At 33.7% G+C, this 21,496-nt stretch overlaps 2 protein-coding genes and 1 pseudogene across 2 annotated transcripts; 1 reads left to right on the top strand and 2 right to left on the bottom strand.

The window, feature by feature from the left end:
- The first annotated feature begins 6,099 nt into the window (after positions 1 to 6,099).
- LOC125203237 (E3 ubiquitin-protein ligase RZF1-like) lies at positions 6,100 to 7,222 on the top strand. Its single transcript, XM_048101549.2, has one exon. The coding sequence runs from the start codon at positions 6,244 to 6,246 to the stop codon at positions 7,192 to 7,194; it is 951 nt and encodes a 316-aa protein (XP_047957506.2). The 5' UTR covers positions 6,100 to 6,243; the 3' UTR covers positions 7,195 to 7,222.
- A 175-nt stretch (positions 7,223 to 7,397) lies between these two features.
- Positions 7,398 to 12,151, bottom strand: LOC125203236 (YbaK/aminoacyl-tRNA synthetase-associated domain-containing protein). The gene is made up of 12 exons (XM_048101548.2): positions 12,004 to 12,151; positions 11,335 to 11,394; positions 11,208 to 11,261; positions 11,062 to 11,122; positions 10,837 to 10,913; positions 10,136 to 10,185; positions 9,943 to 10,025; positions 8,762 to 8,832; positions 8,527 to 8,683; positions 7,921 to 8,060; positions 7,748 to 7,849; positions 7,398 to 7,630 (listed from the first exon to the last, which is right to left on the bottom strand). Exons 1-12 carry the CDS (start codon positions 12,040 to 12,042, stop codon positions 7,559 to 7,561), a joined length of 966 nt encoding a protein of 321 aa, XP_047957505.2. The 5' UTR covers positions 12,043 to 12,151; the 3' UTR covers positions 7,398 to 7,558.
- A 3,491-nt stretch (positions 12,152 to 15,642) lies between these two features.
- Positions 15,643 to 16,585, bottom strand: LOC125208396 (ethylene-responsive transcription factor ERF014 pseudogene; annotated as a pseudogene).
- Positions 16,586 to 21,496: the final 4,911 nt, after the last annotated feature.

Here is a 21,496-nt window from a genome sequence, read left to right as displayed (position 1 = left end):
TCCGCATTCCAACCCCATCGCAGTCAGAGTAGTCATCTTCTATTTCTTTAATTCTTGAAAACGAATGATAATATCTGAAGAGCGAATGCGAGAGTGCTGTGTGTTGTTTTGTAAAATGGAACTTCCCTGAGAATCCACTAGACACTGGGTCTAGGAACTCAGAGAATCCTCGGGTTACCTGTCGTTGGGCACACAATCACTTCCTTCTCCCTACAAAACCCTCAACCCGCTATGCTAAAAAGATTAGTTCAAGGAAGTAGGGATCGAATCCACAGAGACAGATGCGTAAGTAAACATGTTAAAAGACCTGGAAACTATACCTCGGGGTTGAGATTTCATTCCTAGACTCTGGAAATGAAATGTCCTATCCTAACAGCTAGATCTAGGCAGAGATAACAGAACATGCATAATAGTGACCAAATGAGCTTGAAATTACTACTAGACGGGGTAAACGGCTTCCTAAACTAACCTAGACACAAGAAAGCGTAGCATGTGGGGACCATTTCCCTAAACGGCATAGTACGACGGAAAAAAGCTGCAGATTAACCAACTAAAGGACTAACTAACAGCGACATCATCTTCTCTAACTTTTATCACGAAATAACAGATGAAAAACATAGCAAAGCAAGGATCGAAACAGGGCAAATGAAATTAAACCGATTAACACAAAGAACTACTGAAACGAAAGCAGATCTACGATTACTAGACGAGGTAAACAAGTAAACAGAATTAAAATATCACAACTATGCAAACACGAACAGATCTACACGCCGGATGCTTCATCCACTCCGGATTCAAGCCATCCACAACAATCCAACACAATTTCCATCTCCGATCTTCGCAAGTTCAACCAGATTCAACCGATCAACTACAAATCTCCATGCAATTCAAACTCCACCTCAGATTAATCAACAATATCCACCAAAAACAAACAGATAATGCAACAATAACATAACCGAAACCATAGTAGCAAATCTCATAGCAAAATACGCAATATCCAACGAGAAAGTAGCAAAACACGACCGAGCTTCGAACACCGAAGACTCGGGAAATCCGAAACACAAACAAAAGCAAATAAAGGATTGTATCTTCGCCTCTCGTGGAGACGGTGTTACACAACGACTGAACTGAGACGTGAACCCCTAAGATGATTCTCCTAAAAGTGTGTGTGAAGAGAAATGGAAAAGCTAAGCTAAGAGCTGATGATGCAAAAGGAGGACTGCCTTCATGTTGAACGCATGCTCTTATTTATAAGGGGCGGAGCTTCTAGACTCTTCCTAGTGTTTCCCATTTTTCCCTCCTCATGGATGCTCCTTCGTCTAGTAAACTCTTTCCTTTTTCTGCTCACTTTTTCCCGCCAGCTTCTTCCTTCAGGTAATCCCTTCTTTCTTCCTGGGGTTGACGTTTTCTCTACACACCTGGCTTATAAAACTTTGTTAAACCCAGGAAATTACAGAATTTATCCTATAACCAATGCATGAAATTAGCCTTATCAATATCAATTACGATGACCAACATCTAAGACCCTACAAACTCGTTCTCATAAAGATAGGATAGGTTTCGTTTCTACCGTGAAATAAAAAATTGCAAAGAAGTACAATTGTATCTTTTAAATAAAATAATATTAGATGAAATTTTTAATATTTTATTTGGATTTGTCTGTATATAAATATAATTAATTACAGTTAGGTTTGGTATATTGAAAAGCATGTTTCGAGCACGGATAGAATGTTGCTTGTATTCAAAAATTCTATAATCCACTTTTAACCTGATTTAGTATTATTCGAGCAAGTTTCGCACGAATAGAATCAATATTATTATTACATTGTGTTTGCTTGTGCATTTTTAAGATGTTTTACAAATATTTAAATATATAAGAAGCAAACAAAGCCTAAGTCTTTTGCTTAGTAGACTGGTTGTGGGCGTCGTCCACTTTAAAATAACTAGGGTCGATTCTATGCAATGTTTTGCAAAAGAGAAATAAGAATTTCACAACCTAGATAGGTTTTGCCTACATATCGCGATGACATTGGTGTGGTATAGCACTGAATGGATCTAACACCAAGAAGTGTCTTTATGCTATCTACTGAAAGACCAGGTCTTGATAAACTACGGGTTTTTCGCAACTCAATAATCCTGATATCTTGAGGTAGTGGTAATTAATGTCTAGCGGTGCTAGGATTGCTATAATATTGAATCACGCGTCTGGTGAGTCTGGTTTGATAATGTCCCCAGGAGGAGCTCGAAACAAGGTTTTATTATTCTAGAAAAACTGGCCAGTTGGAATTTAATTATTCCATGAATAATAAATAAGTGTTTCTTGTTGAGTCAACAAGGTTTTATTATTCGGAAAACTGACCAGTTGGAATTTAATTATTCCATGAATAATAAATAAGTGTTTCTTACTGAGTCAACTCTTGGAGTAAATAAGATGTTAATTAATTTAGTCCATAGCAGACTTTAATTAATTAATGGATATCTGGCTCATCATAACTCTATAGATCCCTAATCCGGCCCATCATTGGCCTATCATAACTCTATATAAAGGAGACTAGACAAAAGACATAATTATTATTATTCATAATTTCTTAAAATCTCCTACTGGGATCGTTTGCAAAGAATGTTGAAACTCACAAAGACATATTATAAGAAGCAAGATTCTTTAGTTGTGAAGTTGAAACTCACAAAGTATGTCGACGCTGGATATTAAAGATACATATTGTTGGTAATTTTAGTGTAATTGGATTAACTTGATCGATCAGTATTGTCGTAATGAGACATCATATAAGTTTGTATAAGAAATTCATCCGAAAATGTAATTTCTGAAAGTCAAAGGACTAATTTGCAATTTCGAAAACCTTTTGAAAATTAGTTATTTTCGGTTATTTTCCCAACAGATGCATTGTTTCATCAGCAGGTGCACTGGTTCGTCTTCTTCAAAATCTGATCGATTCTTCTGGTTCAAAACACTCTCGAATATCAACATACTATAGTTCTGAAATCTTCTGAATTTTATCCGATCAAATATTTTGGTAGAACCACCGAAATTGATTTGATCTGAAAGTGATATCTTCACGACTTTCAGATTATCCGTTTTGTTCAATATTCAAATTCTCCCTAACACATATGGAAAGTACCAGGGATCGAACACCACACTTCGTGATACAAGTTGAAAGGCCAACCACATGAACTGAATTGGTAAATTATTTTTTATATTTATAATACTTATAGGCATATCTCAAATGGGTTGGGAAGCTTGGGATTCCAAGGACCCCAATGTACCCATATATCTATGTAGGTCTGCCCCAGACTAAACCCAAATCCATTTGACTATAAATGTAATGTTAAATAGTGATTTTATTCTAATTATTTATACTAAATTCAACTCAAAAAATATTTTATATCCGCTACTTTTCATTTCACTCGCAAAATTACACAAAAATGGTGTTGGCCACTATAGATGCTATACTTTTTCGATCAACTTACAGAATGAATAAAAGTATGCCTACTCTAATGTTAGCAAAGGAGAATTGTGAAGAAGTTACGGTGAAATGAATATATAGGGAGAAGAAAGTGTTCGAGGGAAAAAAGAAAACTAACCCACGTCGGTTGAAGATGCAACACAACTTGAAATAGCTTGGATTTTAATATTCACTCCATAAATAAATAATAAAGTAAGAGAGAGAAAAAGAAAAAATAATAAAAGTAGTATTATATAGTAAATTGTGTGGTCTACATTACTCTCCATTCTTTATAAATAAGTACGTATGAACTTTTGGTAGGCCACGGATTGTAATGTAAATTTGATAAAATAAGAGAGATTAAAAAAAAAGATGGTGAAAATAATGTTAGTTGATAGCGTGATCCACATTATTAGTAGTGTTCGGTTGGATTGTAATGATATAAGTGGTAAATAAAATTATGTGTAATAGTAATGTTACTCAAATATTTTCTAAATTAGAAAAAAGTTCATAATTTCCAAGGCCAAACTAAAAAAAATAGTTCAATTCACTATTTAGTTGTATAAAAGTTTCCATATTTAAAATTAGTTTAACTTTAAGGAATAAATAAAAATGACTAAAATAGTCTACTTTTATATAACATGGGAAAAAACTAATAAGAGTGTATTGTTATAAAATAAGTATGCTCCATATAAGAAACATATTTTGTGTAATCTATACAAATTCAAATGACAATGGTCCATGATAAGATTCTAATAGTATAATAAATTTTTTAAATTATTAATTTAGTTATGTTTAATTAACTAATTAACTGATCAATTAGTTGGCTAATCGAATCCATCCCAACCTCAGTTCCAATTAAAGTTTGTGCATCTTTATATAGTCAGTTAACCGACCAACCGGGAAAACTTGAGTAATGAGAAATTTGATAAAGACTAATTATTACTATAATCAATAAACATGATTTGCATTATTTTGGTGAAAGTAATTTACCTTGTGAAGTGAATAAACAAGAAAAAAAAGTGGTTTTCTTTTTTCACTTTATTGGAAAGTAATTTCAAAAGTTTATTGAAATTTTTGACAGGGGATGATCACGTTATTCTCGATATTATTTTACTAATTATCCATTTTAACTATTTATTATGATTTTTTCGAAACGAGTGCAAAAAAAATGAAGTGACTCAACTTTTATGAGCCAGATGGAGTAGTTAAAACTAACTACTTTTTCTCTTCAAAATCATCTCAAAATTTTGAATTTACGTAATTCTCTCGATTTAAATTATTTTTTCACAAAAATATATCAAATTAAAGATAATTTTATAAGAATTTTAACGAGATCTCAATTGCATATGTTCTGACGACGTTCGAATGGTGAAATTTGATCATTTTTATTTCGGTTTTCGTATACATTGATAAACAGATTTTTATCAATAAATACATCAAACAATCTCAATATTATGCATGTACAATATCAATAAAACTATGTTGATATTTTCTGATACTTGTGTTGAGATTTTCATGTCACTTTGTTATATTTATAATGCACTATGTTGATATAATAAAAAACCATGAAAATTATAATATGTTAACTAAATGACGATCTTACCCCTTTATTGATATTTATCTATTTATTGAAATTTATAAGATTTAATCTCATCCATTTATTTTAAAATCTAAGAGTGTAGATTTTATCTTAATTTTGAATTATGATACTATATGTAATATAAGAGGACCCATTTTTTGACATATTCTTCTTCCATAAATCAAAGATAACCACGGATAATTAGGCCCTCAAGAAAGTCTTGGGATATAACTAAATTAATACTACTCCCTACTAAATAGTACTTTCTCCATTCTGCCATAGCTGAGGTATTTCCTTTTGATACAAAGAATTAAAAAATGTTTATTATATTAAATAGAGGGAGAAAAGTAAGAAACGAGAAAAAGTAGATAAGTGAATAAAATTGATAGAATAGAGTAAAAAAGAGAATGAAGTAGTAAAAGATAAGTAAGTTGATTATTATCATATAGAGAAATAACTCAACTATAAAGAAACTTTTCAAAATAAAAAAATGACTCAACTATGATAGAACAGAGGAAGTAGTAATTACGAATTATTAAGATATAATTAATAATTTTTAATGCTAACTACAAACTACTAAACCCCCTCAAGTTTTTTGCTAAATCCGCATTGATCCGATGGTATAACCCTTCAATAACCATTGCGTGTTTGATAAGTTAATAATACCAAGATTGAGAATTATATATGGACATTTCCAATTGTTTGATATCATAATTAACCCTAACTCAAAGCCCAATATAAGACAAGGCTCTATCCAATCTTACCAAAATTATAACATTAACTATGTTTATGTATCCTGCCAATTTGTCAAGTTAAGCATTGTTATTTAATATACAATACAAATTTAGATAATTTCTTTTCTATCAAACAACAACGGAAAAAATCATATCTTTGCATATCTTGACATGAAACCCGTATTTATTATCTTGTTTTACATATCTTCTCATATCCCATCTTTTTTATCAAACGAGTCCATTATATTCACACCTCAAACCAGACAAGAGGACTTCCATCTTCTTTGTAATGCTTTACTTTCTTAAGAAGCAGAAACAAAGTGGGAATCTCTTCATGCAGCTTTAATAAGCCATCCTTTTTCCCTTACACTCAACAATACTCTTTCTTAATCCCATATATTTAACCCATGCATCTCCTATTTCAGCTATCTTTCCATTTTCTGCATAATTATATTACAGACAATCCATGTCTTTGAGCCCTCCAAGAGCCAACGGCAACGATGCATCGTCCGAAAAACTCTACTGGTGTTACCAGTGTCATCGTACAGTCTGGGCCGTGTCCGAATACCCATCCAGTACCATCTGCCCCCGTTGCTATGGCCAATTTCTCTACGAAGTCGACTTGGCGAGGCCCCAACCCATTCTTGAAATCACCACATTCGATCCCTCACCGGAGGCACGAATTGTCGAAGCGCTGGCCCTCATGATTGATCCTCACTCACTTACGGGCCAAACGCGGGGACTTGGGCGGCAAAGACGACGTTATAGGGAGCCGGAAGAGGCAGGACACCGAAGCTGGTTCCGAAGGAGGAGGCGTTCGATTGATGAGGAGGGCGGTGACGATTGGGGTCCGGAAAGAGGGATTATAGCCCGGCCCAGAAACTGGATTGTTCTCCGGCCCACTGGCCGTATCCCTGCAAACAGAAACAGGCCGAGGGAAAGGCTAATCCCACAGGGAGCAGACCCTAGAAACTACTTCAACGGGCTGGGACTGCAAGGGCTCATCGAGGAGATAACTCAGAACGACAGGGCCGGCCCGCCACCAGCTCCAGATTCAGCTATTGATGCTATTCCAACAATTAAAATTGCACAAACACATCTGGAGACAGACACGGAATGCCCAGTTTGCAAGGAAGAATTAGAAGTAGGGTTGGAAGCAAGACAGTTACCATGCAAACATATCTTTCATTCTGACTGCATTGTTCCATGGCTGAGGCTCCATAATTCTTGCCCAGTATGCCGTCATGAAGTCGAGATTCATAACCAAAGTTGTGAAGGTGAATCCATCCAAATTCATGTTGAAGATAGGAGGTTCCCACTGCTGAGGCGGCTGGCAGGGATGTGGCCGTTCCGCTCCAGATATCGGCCACTTCGCCCGCGTGGAGATGGGGCCAGACATCACCAGGGTGAGAATTGAACTAAACAAAGAACGGACTGCAAAGAAAACTGTACACATGGACATCAAACTGTCGATTCTACTGACATGAAATTAGTTATATCTACCTGTATTCAGCAGCTGAATCATGGAGGTGTAATATAATGTAGAGCACACAGCAAAGAGACACAAGATGAATGTTCAAGATCAGTAGTGATGATGTATTATAGAAGGCAACAGGAAACTTAAAATTAAGAATTGTCGTCATATATCTGATTAAATAATCACATCACTCGAGTCGAATTGCATACAAAAAAATGAAACCAAACATTTCTGTTCATATTTCACCAGTTAGCTTTTCCTCTGATAATTGGTTTCTATGCATTTTCTGTAAATGAGGACAACTTTACATTCTCTTCGGCTGATGATGAATACCAGCTTTGAAGCCTTCTGTATATGCTGTGTTCTTGAATATTATCTGCAACAATTTGTATGCAATTATAAATCAATCGAACCACTTCGCGCTTGAAAGCTATCAGTGCATAAATTAGAGTTATATATATGTAACAGGAATCTGAGGATATTTGACACTCACAGCAAGGTTCTTCAGCTCAATGCTAAGTTGTTTGCTTATATTGTTAGAAACAATAGTTGCAAGTTGCTCCCGATATTTCTCTATGTTCTCCTCCTCCTTTATCTGTAGTGGAATATGGTTAGATGCACAGACGCATCCTTTACTAACACATTAAGAAGACAATTTTAACTGACCTCTGAGAGAACTATGGTTCTAGTCTGTTCCAGAATCTCTTCAACAAATTTATTAGGGTCAGCGTAAGTGATCGACGTGTTTACCGGGCCAGATGGTTTCTCCTTTGTAGAAGTATTGGATGGTTTTGCAGGTTTCGCCCCTATATAAAATTAAGAATTGGATATCAACTTTCATGCTTCATTCGCTATACACGGCCTTAAAGGAGAAGTGAGAAGAATAAGAAAAAAAGAATGAAAGAAAGAAACTCCCCTTGCGGATCTAAAAGGAAATTGTGCATCTAGTATTCAATCAAAGATCAACAGCTTCCCATCAAAAAACACACTCACATTAACTCACTTCATAAATAAAAATATCCCCTTATACAGCCAAACACATTAATCATTAGGCCTACCATATTTATCGTTAAGTGATTCTGTTAGTTATTCAAAAAGGTACTTGATATAAGCTGATTCCGTGCATATTGCTAAGATGTGTACCAAATATATTAACCTGATCCATGATAGTGAAGTGTAAACCTTAGAACATAACCTGAGTACATAATCGTAAAAGGTTGAACTCATACAGCATATTTTAACCAAAAAGTAAAGATGCGGCAGAAAATATACCTGCGGCAATTACTGGTTGCTTATCTGAGGATGTGTGATTTTTCTCCAGACCTTTAGAAGATTCCTGTTTTACAAGAGGATCGGCTGAGACTGGTGAATCAGATGGGACAAGACCAGCTAGATCTGGAGGTTGATCCTTCCCTACAGTAGGGGTAGCCTGTGAAAACCGCCCCAAAGTTCAACATGAATAATAATAGTGAGAAAGTAAGCAAATGTCAAATTAACAAAATATTACCTCCAGATCAACATATGCAGGGGTTTTTCCAATAGAATTCAGAAACTTGTCAAGATCATGGGCATTTAGAGCTGTTGAGCAAATAAAAAGTGTTAAGAGACAAGATCTTGAGATCAAATGTTAGGATTATTCGAAGTTTTAGGCTGCAGATGCTTTGACAGTGCTATTGAACTATTATGGATAAGCACATTGAGGGATACCGAAGCCTATGCTGGTAAATGTCTTATCTTTCTTGATTTCTTTATCTGTGTAGTTTTAAAAGGTAGATATCACTTTCTAGCTCAAAGTAAGCATGTTTTATCCTAAATATTCTATAGTTTTGATAACGATAGACTAGTAGCAAATAATTCACTTTGATTACAGGATAGGCGCACTTATCCAGTACCAAAAAAGTCCTACTGACAATCAAAAATATGCAGAGGCATTAGAATTCTATTTTCTACAATTTCCAAGCAGATTCCCAGTCACCAACATAACTTCAGTTCCAGGAAAGTGGCAGGTCCCAGAATTCGAATCTAACATTTACTTAGTAATTAGTACTCCTCTGTCCCATAGAAATAGGCCATTTGGGGTTGGCACAAGTTTTAATATGCAATTGGTAAAGTAAGAGAGAATGAGAAAAAGTAGTTGAAATTGTGTAGTGGATAGTGGGGTCCATAAATGATAAAGGAAAAAGAAGGAGAAAAGGGGAAAGGGGTTTCCATAAATGGATATGGACTATTTGTATGGGACGGACGAAAAAGGAAATATGGCCTATTTCTATGGGACGGAGGGAGTACTAATTTTTCTTAAGTGTGGGAAATTCAAAACAAACAATACATGCATACTTTGGGCTAGAAAGTGAAATTTACCTTTTTTATTATGGATTTTATTATTAGAAATATGCAGAAACTCATCTAGCATATCCTATTATACAAGCATTACATTCCAGTCGATTTTTAACAAAAAATCCTCACTCCTGCACCCCACATCACAAATTTGATTTTCAGCCTCTTCCTTGAACAATCAAAGACTCAATTCTCCAAATACTCCCCTATTATTTCCAGCAAAACACTCCATATACTGCATGTGTGAAAATTCTCTGGACAGTTCCTCTTTTGGTGATCCAGTTCTCAAAATCCAATGTGTACAAGCAAGAACCTTATTCAACTCAAAATAATATAAATACTATTATCACTTACCAATTGACATGTCATTTGACAATGGATGGAAGAAACAGCGTTCTTGACTTTTAAATCCTTTATCTAACAACAAAGACACATTCCTTCACAAAAGCAAAAAGGAACTATTTCAATATGCAATTTCATATTCCAGAGAAATGCAGTAAGAACTTTTCATACATTGATGAGCCCAAAAAAACAAAATGAAATGTACCTGGCCGATTCATTCACAAGTGCAAAGGGTGTAACACAACCAAGGGGCACCTATTACAATAAAATAAATGCAAATAGCTATAAGCCAATTTATCATTAGAATCAGTAAGTGCATCAAGATATTTAGATGAATATCCTACTCAGCGACACAGCAAGAAAATGTATGCCCCTACTCCCTAGGGAAACTAATTTTTTTTAAAAAAAATAGACGTTATTTATTAAAAAGAATGTAATATCATAAAAATTATCACTTCAATGAAAAATCAATAGTTAAACTTGACTACCTCAAAAAAATTCTTTTCGATATAATTTTCTTGAAAACACTGTATGATAGCTAAATTTGGCACATTTCATATCTCCTTCGGTGCAAAATGCCCCCTCAATTTACATAATAAAATATAGAATAGTTGATCACGACTTGATTTGCTCCCAAGTGTGAACTGATATTCACATACAAAAAATAGTAAAATACTAAATGCTCATAATGAGTTCATAGAAATCAAGAAAAACTTAGATAACCTTAATCAACCAGCAAATAGTAGTGTGAGCTAACAGAACTAGATTTAAGGATATTATTCCCTTGGAAAAAAATCTAGCTGTATTAAGTATAATTCACATAAAATCTAGTGATAGTTAAAAAAAAAATCTCACTATTCAAATAAGTCTGTTAATAACATCATCAATAAAAGAAGACAGACATACGTGAAGAATCTCTGAAAGTGCCTCTTCTGGAGCCATTCTTACACCTCCTTTCCCCAGACCAAGTCTCTGAGACAGAACTGTGTGGTTCAAATTGAGAGTCCAACATGAATTAGTAAATTGACATTACAAAGTTCCTTATCTTCAGACACCAAACTTTATGGAACATAACATAGCAATGAGCCTATGAGAAACATGTGGAAAATCGGTGAAAAAAATCATATATACCTTTCAGATCCACCTTCGTGTCCGCCAAAGCAGAAACAATATAGTATCTCTGTTTCTTGTCCTGATTATAACAGAGAGCAAACATTGAAGACTTTGATATAAATAAGCAAGAACGAAAAATTAAGCATTTATCATCACTATCTAACCTTCAAGAACAAATTCTTGCTCAGTGCACCTTTCTCGTTCCCAACATATTTCGCCTGGTGCAAACAACAAGATCACGTCAAATTAGAAAATTCGATATACAAATGAATAGCTTCAACGGTCTGTTACCTGTGCTTCCACTGTCAATACAACAGGATGCTCATACTGGGAGAAACCTATTTGAAGCTCCTGAAGATAAAGTAGCAACGAGATTAAAAACTAAGCAGTAATGTTTCAAGTTTCCTAACTTCAAAGCAGTATTTCCAGAATAGACGCAAATAATAACCCTGCAGATTATCTGCAGCTGTTTAATAGTCAATACACTGGATAAATTAAACAAAATACATACTGCAGAAAATTCATGTCTTACAAATTGTTCAATTTCTGATAACAAACGTATTTTTCCATAAACTAACATCCTTTAACTAATTTAGCACAATTAACAAACGATTTAATTTCAATTAATCATCCAGTATCCTCAAGAGCACGTAAACTGGAAAAATCAAATTAATCATCCAGCTCCACGGCTGCATTTGATATCATTAATCAGCTCAAGTGAATCAATCCACAGCTGATTCTACCGCGACGCTACATTTACTAAAAAGCATATAAACAAGATCAAGCTCCGTCCTCAAATTAACTTTATATTACTGCGCGAGCATAAAAGCATACGAAAAAAAAAACAAAATTCCAATTCAATGTGAAATATCGTCTGCATCATAAACTGGCCAGAACACAAGTTTCGCCCCATTGCAATAATTGAAGAGTGCGACCAATAATTAGAAGATAAAAATGAACCTGTAAACGAGTAAGGAGCTGCTCCTTCGTGATAGCCATCTCTCTTCCGATGAAGCGCCGGTTAAATTTTTCTTAAAGCGGCTGAGTGAAATTTGCAGTTGTATTTCAGTCAAGAGAGGGCAAAATGTTTTTCATTTTGTTTTTAATATATGTTTCCAATAATACCCTCCACCAGAATAAAAGTGTTTTATCTTAAAACATTACTTAAGATTAGTGGTAACGAACAAAAATATTTTAACAACATATCAATAATTCATTTTTTAAATAAAACATTCATATAAAATGCCCTAGAAACTGGTTTTTGCTAGTAATTTATAGTGTTTCATGTCTAAAGTTTTAAGCGTATATAGAAAAATTATCTCATATTTTAATTTTGTCCATTAAATGTCTCCAATTTTTTGTTTGTCTCGTAAAAATTATCTTGCTGTATAAAACTGCCACTCAATTCATGAAACGACTTTCTTGAGAAAAAAAAATATGAAGAGTTAATAATACTAGTGTTGGTATTCCCAATTTCGAGTTTTCTTTAATTTTGTGGATAATTTTGCTAAACAACATTATTTTATGCGTTGATAAAAAAAACACTTCATACGCGAAATGAATCAATTTTTTGTCATTGAATTTTGTATAGTGAGGCACATCTTGTGAAAATGCTGAAAACTGTAGACATTTTACATCTTGTGAAAATGCTGAAAACTGTAGACATTTTAATAAAGTGAAAACTGTAGACATTAGTACTCACTCCGTCCCATAGTAATAGAGTTATTTTGCTATTTTGGTACGTTCCATAGTAATATAGTCATTTCCTTTTTTAGTAAAAGTCAACACATTTTTCCACACCTACTTTACTCTCTCTTACTTTATTCTCTCTTCATCTCTCTACCTTTTTCATTTTTCACTTTACTCTCATTTACTTTAACTCACCTAACACAATTTTTCTTAATCTCCGTGTAAAAAAGAAACGTCTCTATTACTATAGAACGGAGGGAGTAGTACTTAATTTTTTTCACTAAATCATACTTAGATACTATAAATAATTAAATATGAGTTCTAGATTAATCTTGATTTATATTGATGGACCTGTTGGAATGAGCTTATGGGGCTCTGCTGTTATTGGGCTTGTAACTCTATGATCTATAAAGCCAACTTTTTTAAAATTTCACCAAATCCATAAAGCCCACTGTTATTACTGTATTAATTAGAAATGACTTTGGTTTTACATAATTTTGATAAATTAATATCATGACAACACTATTTTTCAATTTATATACCAAAATAGAAACGACAAATAGTTTTCCACGATGCCTTAATTAGTTTGCCAAATAAGAAGGCACGCCAAAAGTTACATTCTCAGTCGTCATTTTTTTTAATATATTTAATTATTGCAACGATTAATTGTATTTGCAAATGTTTTCAATTATATCATAAAGTTTATTGGATTCATTATCTATGAAACTTAATGACGCAAGCGAATATCAATATGTTGGATTAATCACGTACAGAGCATATGGACAGTGTAATAACTATATACTATAAACAAAGAATTTCTCATTATTGGATCTAACTTATTTGATCAATACCACGATGTCCTTGGATTATATTGCATAATATAGGAAAGAAAAAGTTATGTCATATGTCGCAACATACAAGAGCGGCTTAGGGTTCCCCAAAGACAAAGATTGACATGTGGTAATCACAAATTTAGACTCATATAGAAAACAATGGAAATTCATTTTATGATGAATAGATGCTCCATATTGCACATGACATGTTTGCAAAACAAACTTCAAATAACTAGTTCATTGAGAAATGGTCGGACATAATGAAGAAGATTGTTGCCGGTGACAGAAGTGGTGCGACTGTCATCGCTAACAATGCATCGGACCAAGAATGGAAGTGATTTCCAACTATTTTCTGGATGAATAGATGCTATGGTGCACATTATATGTTAATTTGAAATATAATAAACTTCAAACAATAAGCTATACATGCAATAATGGATCAAGAAACATAATTCATGGATTAGGCACAATGGAAAAAGGTCGTTGTTGGTGTCAGATGCAAAGGTGGTGCAGCGGTTATAGCTGGCAATGGATCAGACAAAGAATGGAAGTGAACCATATCTCGAAGGATTAGAGTAGGAGTTGTTGTCGACCTAAAAAACTGAATTTAATGGAGTTTTTCGGTCCTCATAAGTTAGCGGTGAAATTGATTTATCCCTATCTCCACATGAATATGTCATTATTTGTGGGTTATAACTACTCTATCAAAAATCCAATTTCATAAACTTATCCAAATATTTCATAATATGTTATTCTTAATTACATAGGTGATAGCACCATCATTATCCATTACAATATGGATACTATTGAGATGAAGTGTAGGGAGGGTAGAAACTATTTCTCCTGCCAAATCTACCTACCTACTAGCAATTAATACAACACGATAAAAAAAAATTGGTCAATTTAATAGTGTTGGATGACCTGCAACAATTTTATATTTTTGTTTTAATTGAACATGACCAAGTACAATGTAAGGGAAAATAAAAGAAATGGAACCATGCACTTTCACCTTCTCTAAAAAAATAGACAGCTCCATGTGCAAAATCGGCTTCGGATCAGATATTGACATTGGTCACACAAACTTCTTCAAAATCATGTGATCATGAAATAACTCTTGTGTCGTTTCTATCATTTTATTTTCAAACCACAATAACCTCTAAATAATTAGCATATCTTAACTTAAATTCGATTTGGTCGCAACAAGACATCTTAAGTGAATTTAACATCTCCTATTGATTTATTGACCAACACATACTAGTGTTAATAAAAAAGGGAAAAAAAACACTTCTCCTATTGATTTCTCCATTCATTTAAATTGTGTTTACGAGATTATAACGTGTTCAAGAGTGATGCTAAATAACTACCATATACTATTCAAACAAAGTTTTTTGGATTATTTTTTCTAAAATATAAAATTTATAAAATAAACAATAAAATTAGATTTGACACTAATACCAATGATTAAAATAGAGCAATCAATATTGATTTACGTATATTTACTAAAACAAACGTGTATGACCAGCTATAATGTGGCAGCATAGTTTTACTAAAAATCGAAAATTTGTAGTAGTACATGATACGGAGTAGTACTAATACTCCATCCGTTCCATCGTAAGTGACATTTTCCTTTTTGTGATGTCCCACTTTAAATAACACATTTTTAAATATAGAAATAACATCTTCTCTACTTTCTATTCTCTCTTATTTAATTATCTTCACTTTATTCATAAAACAATACTAGTATTATATAAAATTATGTGCCGAATTTTAAATGCTCTAGTTAAAGTGGGATGGAGTGAGAATATATAATATAACCACACGTTATTGCCACATGAGAATCATAGATGAAAAAACACTCTTTTCATCTCATTTGACTTGTCCCATTATTTACTTAACATTGTTAATTAATAATGAACGCACACCCTTATACTGTAATTTCTATTAAATAACCGTGTTAAAAAATATGTCAACTATTACACCTCGTAAAGAGTAATAAATTTTACTTGTCATTCTAGATGCTTTGAACTAATATGCCATATTAAAAGATCCATAATCCTTGGAAGTTTGAACAGCTCAATGGAAACACAACTTCACTCTATATTTATGTAGAGAATATGAATTAAAATGTTACAAAATATAATATGATATGAAATTTAAATGCTACAAAACTATTGTATAGAGTCAAATTCACCCAAAAGAGCCCATGAAAAATTCGCTCTCTTGCAAATGAAACCCCAAATCTTCAACTCAATAAATTACAAAAATTATACTCCATATATGTATAGTCAGCAATGTCTTCATCAAAATAAACTGAAGATCATCATCCAATAAATAAACAATAATAAAAAAAAATATTCAAGAAAAGCTCCACAACCGAATATCGCCATCTTCATAAGAATAATCCTCCATCATAAAGGGATCGTAAAACATCCCATTAATCATCTCATTGTACTTCGGGGAATCAAAGTTGTACCACGCCGCCACGTCCTCGAAATAGTCCGCCCCCGCCGCCAAAATCCTGTCGTCTTCGATCTGACACGAAGGCGACAGCGAGGGCGACTCGCCCTCGCTCGACATTGGCGACAGAGGGCTAGGGTTTCTAGAACCTTCTAAATTTTCAGCACTGGCCGCAGCTGCAGCCGCGGCCGCAATTCTTTGGATTGATTTGGGAGACATGGTTTGATCGGCTTTGATGTGTGAGATCGAAGATATGGGGAAGTTGAGGTTGGCGGAGGAGCCCTTGAGGCATAGGAGCGCGGCGTCGTAGGCTCGCGCCGCCGCCTCCGCCGTGGAGTAGGAGCCGAGCCAAATCCTTGTTTTTTGATTGGGGGCTCTGATCTCGGAGACCCATGATCCCCAGCTTCTCATTCTCACTCCCTTGAATCTCTTCTTTGAGTTTTGAGGTGGCGGCGACGACGACAGCGATGATGATGACGATGAAATTTTGGTTTCTGTCTTGACCATTTTTGGGAAAATTGAGGTTTTGTTGTGAGTGAGTTTTTGCTTGTTTTGGTGTTGGGAATGGGATGATGAGGTTGTGGGAGATGTTGGAATTGGTGGTATTTATAGATTATTCTTTTGAAAAAAATAAATAAAAAAGAAGTAAGTAGGAAATAAGATTGAAAATGGAACTATAGTTTTGGTCAAAGTTTAGTTAATTGTGACATGGTTGACAGATATTTGCCAGTGTTAATCTTGAGATTAATTAAAAGAATGAAAAAGAAGAGAGCTTCCTCCTCACTTCATATGATAATGACTTTTTTTACTTACTACTATCATTTTTAACTAAAAATACTAAAATTTACTGTTCTCTTGATTCGTCCTGTAAAAATAGATATAAAATGGTCACATTCGAAGGCAGGAGCGGACACGCATGTATAAAATGGGTAGGGCTAAAGCACTTAATAAAATTATATTTTAAATTTTTTTTTCTTTAATAAACTTTTATAATTTATCCAAATTTAAGGCAAATTATTATGTAAAAGTCCTTATAAATAATCTAAAACACTCAAAAATATATTTTAAAATAAAATTTAAAAATCACAACCCTTATCTTTATTTATTTCTACGTCCGCCCCTATTCTAAGGTGACTATTTTATGAGACTCGGGATAGTAGTATTTATTAGTGTGGTGAAAATGATAAGATGGAATATTAATTTGGAGTTTGAGGATTAAAAATGGGTTTATGGGGTAGTGGGGTTGATTTTAGAAAGTCATTAATTGATTATAGTATTATATATGTATCCAAATTGGAACTTTTGATGTGTGAAAAGGAGGAAAAATTGAGGCAAATATGCTTTGTAGAGTAATTAGTAACATGGTGAGACAGCTGAGAAATGCCTAACTTTTCAATGGCCAACAGAGTTTTGCTTGGAAAAAGGCAAGCTTATGGCTGTGGAAGCATATGCAGCACTAATAAATAATTTTATGTTTGGAAATTAAATTAGTTTTCACCATTAAAAGCTTCTTGACTTAGACCACAAGCTATCCGATTTAGACCAAGGAGCTTTTTACTTGTTATGTCTTAGAATAAGAGTAGTAAAAAAAAGTCATACACGAAGAAAGTTAATAAAACTAAACAGTCTAAACTTGTTGGATGTCGGAAGCCTGAGGCAATGCGATAAGAATTGGCTATGAAAAGCAGATGGAGAACATAAGATAATTAACCGGGACGGGGCATAGCTATTCAAGACCAAATTATTTGTTTTTGGGTCACTTCCGAAAACCATACGCAAATCAGAATTTGGGAAATACTAATATATTGATTTGTTTAATTATCGGAGTAGAAAAGTTTAACATGTTAAGGATTTACAATATTGAGAACGAAGGTAATTAGATGAGAAGTTGGTCATCATTAATTATTATAACATATTAACATGGATACATGATCGTTACATAATGATGTTTTTTATGAAGTATGAAAATGAAAAAAAAATTATGGACATAATGGGTACATAATTATTTTATACAAAGCATGTGCAATAACCAGAGGGAAATAGAAATCTAGAATCTTAGAAAAATTCACCTAGAACAAGACTTGGTAATAATTTGAAAAAAAAAATACCAGAAGTGGACAATGGAGTCACTTGATCACATGGGGTAGGATATATTTTAATGGAGTTTTAGTGTAACATATCTTAGACCAAGTACTTAATAATAATGGGCTATAATTCATAGCAATAAATCTGAATATTCTACTAGTATAGAATAATGCAATTCTAGAGAGAGAAACACTTTGGATTCTGTTGATGAGCAGCTTCCTGGTTTCATTAGGAGTGTGCTTATCAGTTGTCTGAACATAATCCATCACTAAATATACATTAAATAAGAATAATAGAACTATAAATAATTTTTAATAACATTAATTTATTAATTACTAGTACTACTATTCTTTTAACCCTTTGCAAGAATAAAAAAACAGCTGGTGCTTTTCTGTCATCATGAAACTACTCAAAAACGCGTTCTATCTCTATAAATGAAGATTGAATTATTTTATAAATATAATATTTTGCAGAGAATATAAGTATTTATTTTTGGGAGCAACAAGCTTACGGCTGCATGAATTGACTTGTAGCATTCAAATACTTTACATGAGATGTACATGCTTTTATCTATTAATTAATGGAGTAGGAGTACTATTTTATGTGATTAACATTTTGGAATAAGTAATTAAGTGAGATACACGAGAGAAGAGATTTAGGGTTGAGAATATTTTCTCAATGTGGGGTCGCTCAGGTTTCACATTTTCGGTTTAATTTTAATTTATGCAAATTATTGTATGGCTCAATTGACTTCAATTTTGAGCGAAATGGAATTATGAAAACATTTTTGACACCTTTCATCATTTTTATTTAAGTCGGTTTTCTGTGTGTGCACACAGTCCTTGCCCTCTCAACCACAATACTAAATTTGATATACTAAAATTATGTAAAAAAAATAGTTTTGATTGAACTAAAATAGTACTCCTAGTATCATTTGTGCTAGACCTCGAAGTATTCCGTATAAAGTCTAATGTAAAGCAGATGAAGATCCACGAAGAGCATGCTCGAGGATGTTAAGCCCTATTGAAGCACATTTGTGACAAAAACTTGTGTGAGTTGTCCACTACTATGAGCTCCATATTGTTCTTACGATTAAAATTACTACGCTGTTCAAAGTTACTGGTGATATGAATAAGTTAAAGTCACAATGTGTTTTTTTGATTAATAAAAAATGCTCGGGTCAGTAAGAGGCGAGCAAACGTTCAAGACAAGCAGTCAAAAGCTATGCCACTAACAGCCAAAACAGAAAAAGCAGCAATCTAACACCATCCCAAGTCCCAACCAAACAAAAAATAAAAGAAGAGTCAACACCAGCCAACAACAAAGCCTAAGAAACACATGCAGCAATAAATCACGAACAGAAGCCAAAACGCAAGGTTGTCCTAAATTTTTTTTTTAAAAAAAGTGATATTCTTTCGCTTAAATTTTATAGTCGTTCGAGTTTGACACGCGCTTCCAAACTTATTCATTCTCATTGTGCGCACATGAGCGTGCGCGCCTCCACGTCTGTTCATTCTCATTCTCCTAGAGCCGTTAGATTATCGGCATCTTATGCCAACCGTCAAAAGCGGGACGAAGTGTACGTATGGTTGGGACGGCAGTATGAACTCGTGGGTATGGAAAGGACAGCTCCGTACGTACCTTAGCTAGCATTCATTAATGAAAAGGATAGTTTAACTTGCACATTTTTATGTAGGCCATTGTTTTTTATAACGCCAGCTATTTGTGTTGGACCAAAAATCTGCATTTGCCCCATAAATATTGAATCTCTGCATTTCCTTTCCTTGATTTTATGGTTTGATTCTTGGGTTTGGTAGAATGTACCATCCATCCATGTTCCCTAGAAATCTCTAGGAAGTATCCTAGTTACTAGATTATTTTTAATTTGTTTATCATATTTATTGTATTATACCATCGACGGAAGTTTGGATTTTTAAATTTACGGTCTATAAAAATTAGTCACCTTCGATTTTTGATAATTTTTTCTATTTTTGATAATTTTTTTATATATAATAAAGTGAGTTCCATTATTTACCAACAATATTCATAACACTTTTTCTCTTATTATAACTTGATTAACGTCAATTTTGATCCTAAACATATGACCAAAATATTCACTTTTTGAAAAACAGGTCCAAAACAAATAAATCATTGTCCGAGTGGTCCTTTTTTTACGCATCCATCCGTCGAAAAACTAACGGTCATGACACTGTGCATTTGGCGTTGACCATTAGTTTTTTTGACGGAAAAGTAAAAAAAAAGGACTATTTTGGCGACATTTTCATTTGTTGTGGACTTTTTTTTAAAAAAAAATGAATATTTTAGATCAAATTCGTATTTTAGTATATATTTAGAACTGTCTTCTACTTTATCAATTTTACATATCTTACACTCACATTGTTAGCGTGTGATATGAGATACGTACAAAATAATGCATTCTACCTGTCGTACATACAGTCAAATATGAAATATAAAATAGTATACTTAGGTGCTAATATTTGAAGTATTAGATGATTTACGCAATTTTTTGAATAATGAGAATAGCATGCATATTAAAAAAAGGGTAAAGTACTATTTTGGTCCTAAACATATGGTCGAAATACGATTTTGATTCAAAATATTTACTTTTGGAAAATCGACTCCTAAACATACAAAAACGTTGTCAGTTTGGTCCCAAACATATGAAAACGTTGTCGATTTGGTCCTTTTTTTTTACGATTCCGTCAATTTTCTGACGGTAAAATAAAAAATTATAAAAAAATCTAAAATAAAATTTCTCTCATATCTCTCTTCCTCTCCCCTCTCTCTCGCCGGTGACTGACACTCAATTCATCACTCTCCCTCATCAATCATCAATTCTAAAATCCGAGATTTCTAGTTGTAGCCTTAATTCCATCAAATTGCTTCGAACCCCCCAACTCTAGCTTTTGATTTTTCAATGGCATTTCAATGATTTCCACATCCTCCCCCATGATGAAAGGATTTAATAATCCATTCCACGAATTCAGCTCGATCAGCTCACCCAAACACCTCGCCACCTCCTTCATCGACAGCCTCATCTCTTTACACGACAGTGGCAGAGGGAATTAAAAACAAGGGGGGACGGTGGTACCCCCAATTTTTTTTTTACTACTATTGTTATTATAATTTTATTAGTAATGTATTTTACAAAAAATTTCAAAAGATAGCTATGAATATTGTAGGACGAATCATCTAAGGAAATAAATCAGTATATAAGCCTTGAGGTCTCTTGATTGTCAACTTGATGTCTTGATATATTCATGGAGGATATGAAAAAGAGATAATGACTTTCAGAATTTGCAAGATCTTACTTCTCTTTCAATAAAGCTTGTTGAAACAAAGACGGATGTGGCTTACCTCTTTGTCCT

The sequence above is a fragment of the Salvia hispanica genome, chromosome 6 (assembly GCF_029641045.1).
Source record: "Salvia hispanica isolate PSC_SH4W2 chromosome 6, Shi_PSC_v1, whole genome shotgun sequence".
NCBI classification, from domain to species: Eukaryota; Viridiplantae; Streptophyta; class Magnoliopsida; order Lamiales; family Lamiaceae; genus Salvia; species Salvia hispanica.
The sequence above is the reverse complement of the archived record's forward strand: the minus strand, read 5'-3'. Positions and strand labels throughout refer to the sequence as shown.

Bases quoted from the DNA above. Each gene is read 5' to 3' on its own strand.
- LOC125203237 (XM_048101549.2), top strand. From the start codon at position 6,244: ATGTCTTTGAGCCCTCCAAGAGCCAACGGCAACGATGCATCGTCCGAA.
- LOC125203236 (XM_048101548.2), bottom strand. From the start codon at position 12,042: ATGGCTATCACGAAGGAGCAGCTCCTTACTCGTTTACAG. The intron at 7,850-7,920 runs GTCAGTTAAAAT...ATTCCACTACAG, and splicing joins GAACCATAGTTCTCTCAGAG to ATAAAGGAGGAGGAGAACAT. The intron at 7,631-7,747 runs GTGAGTGTCAAA...AAATTGTTGCAG, and splicing joins TTGAGCTGAAGAACCTTGCT to ATAATATTCAAGAACACAGC.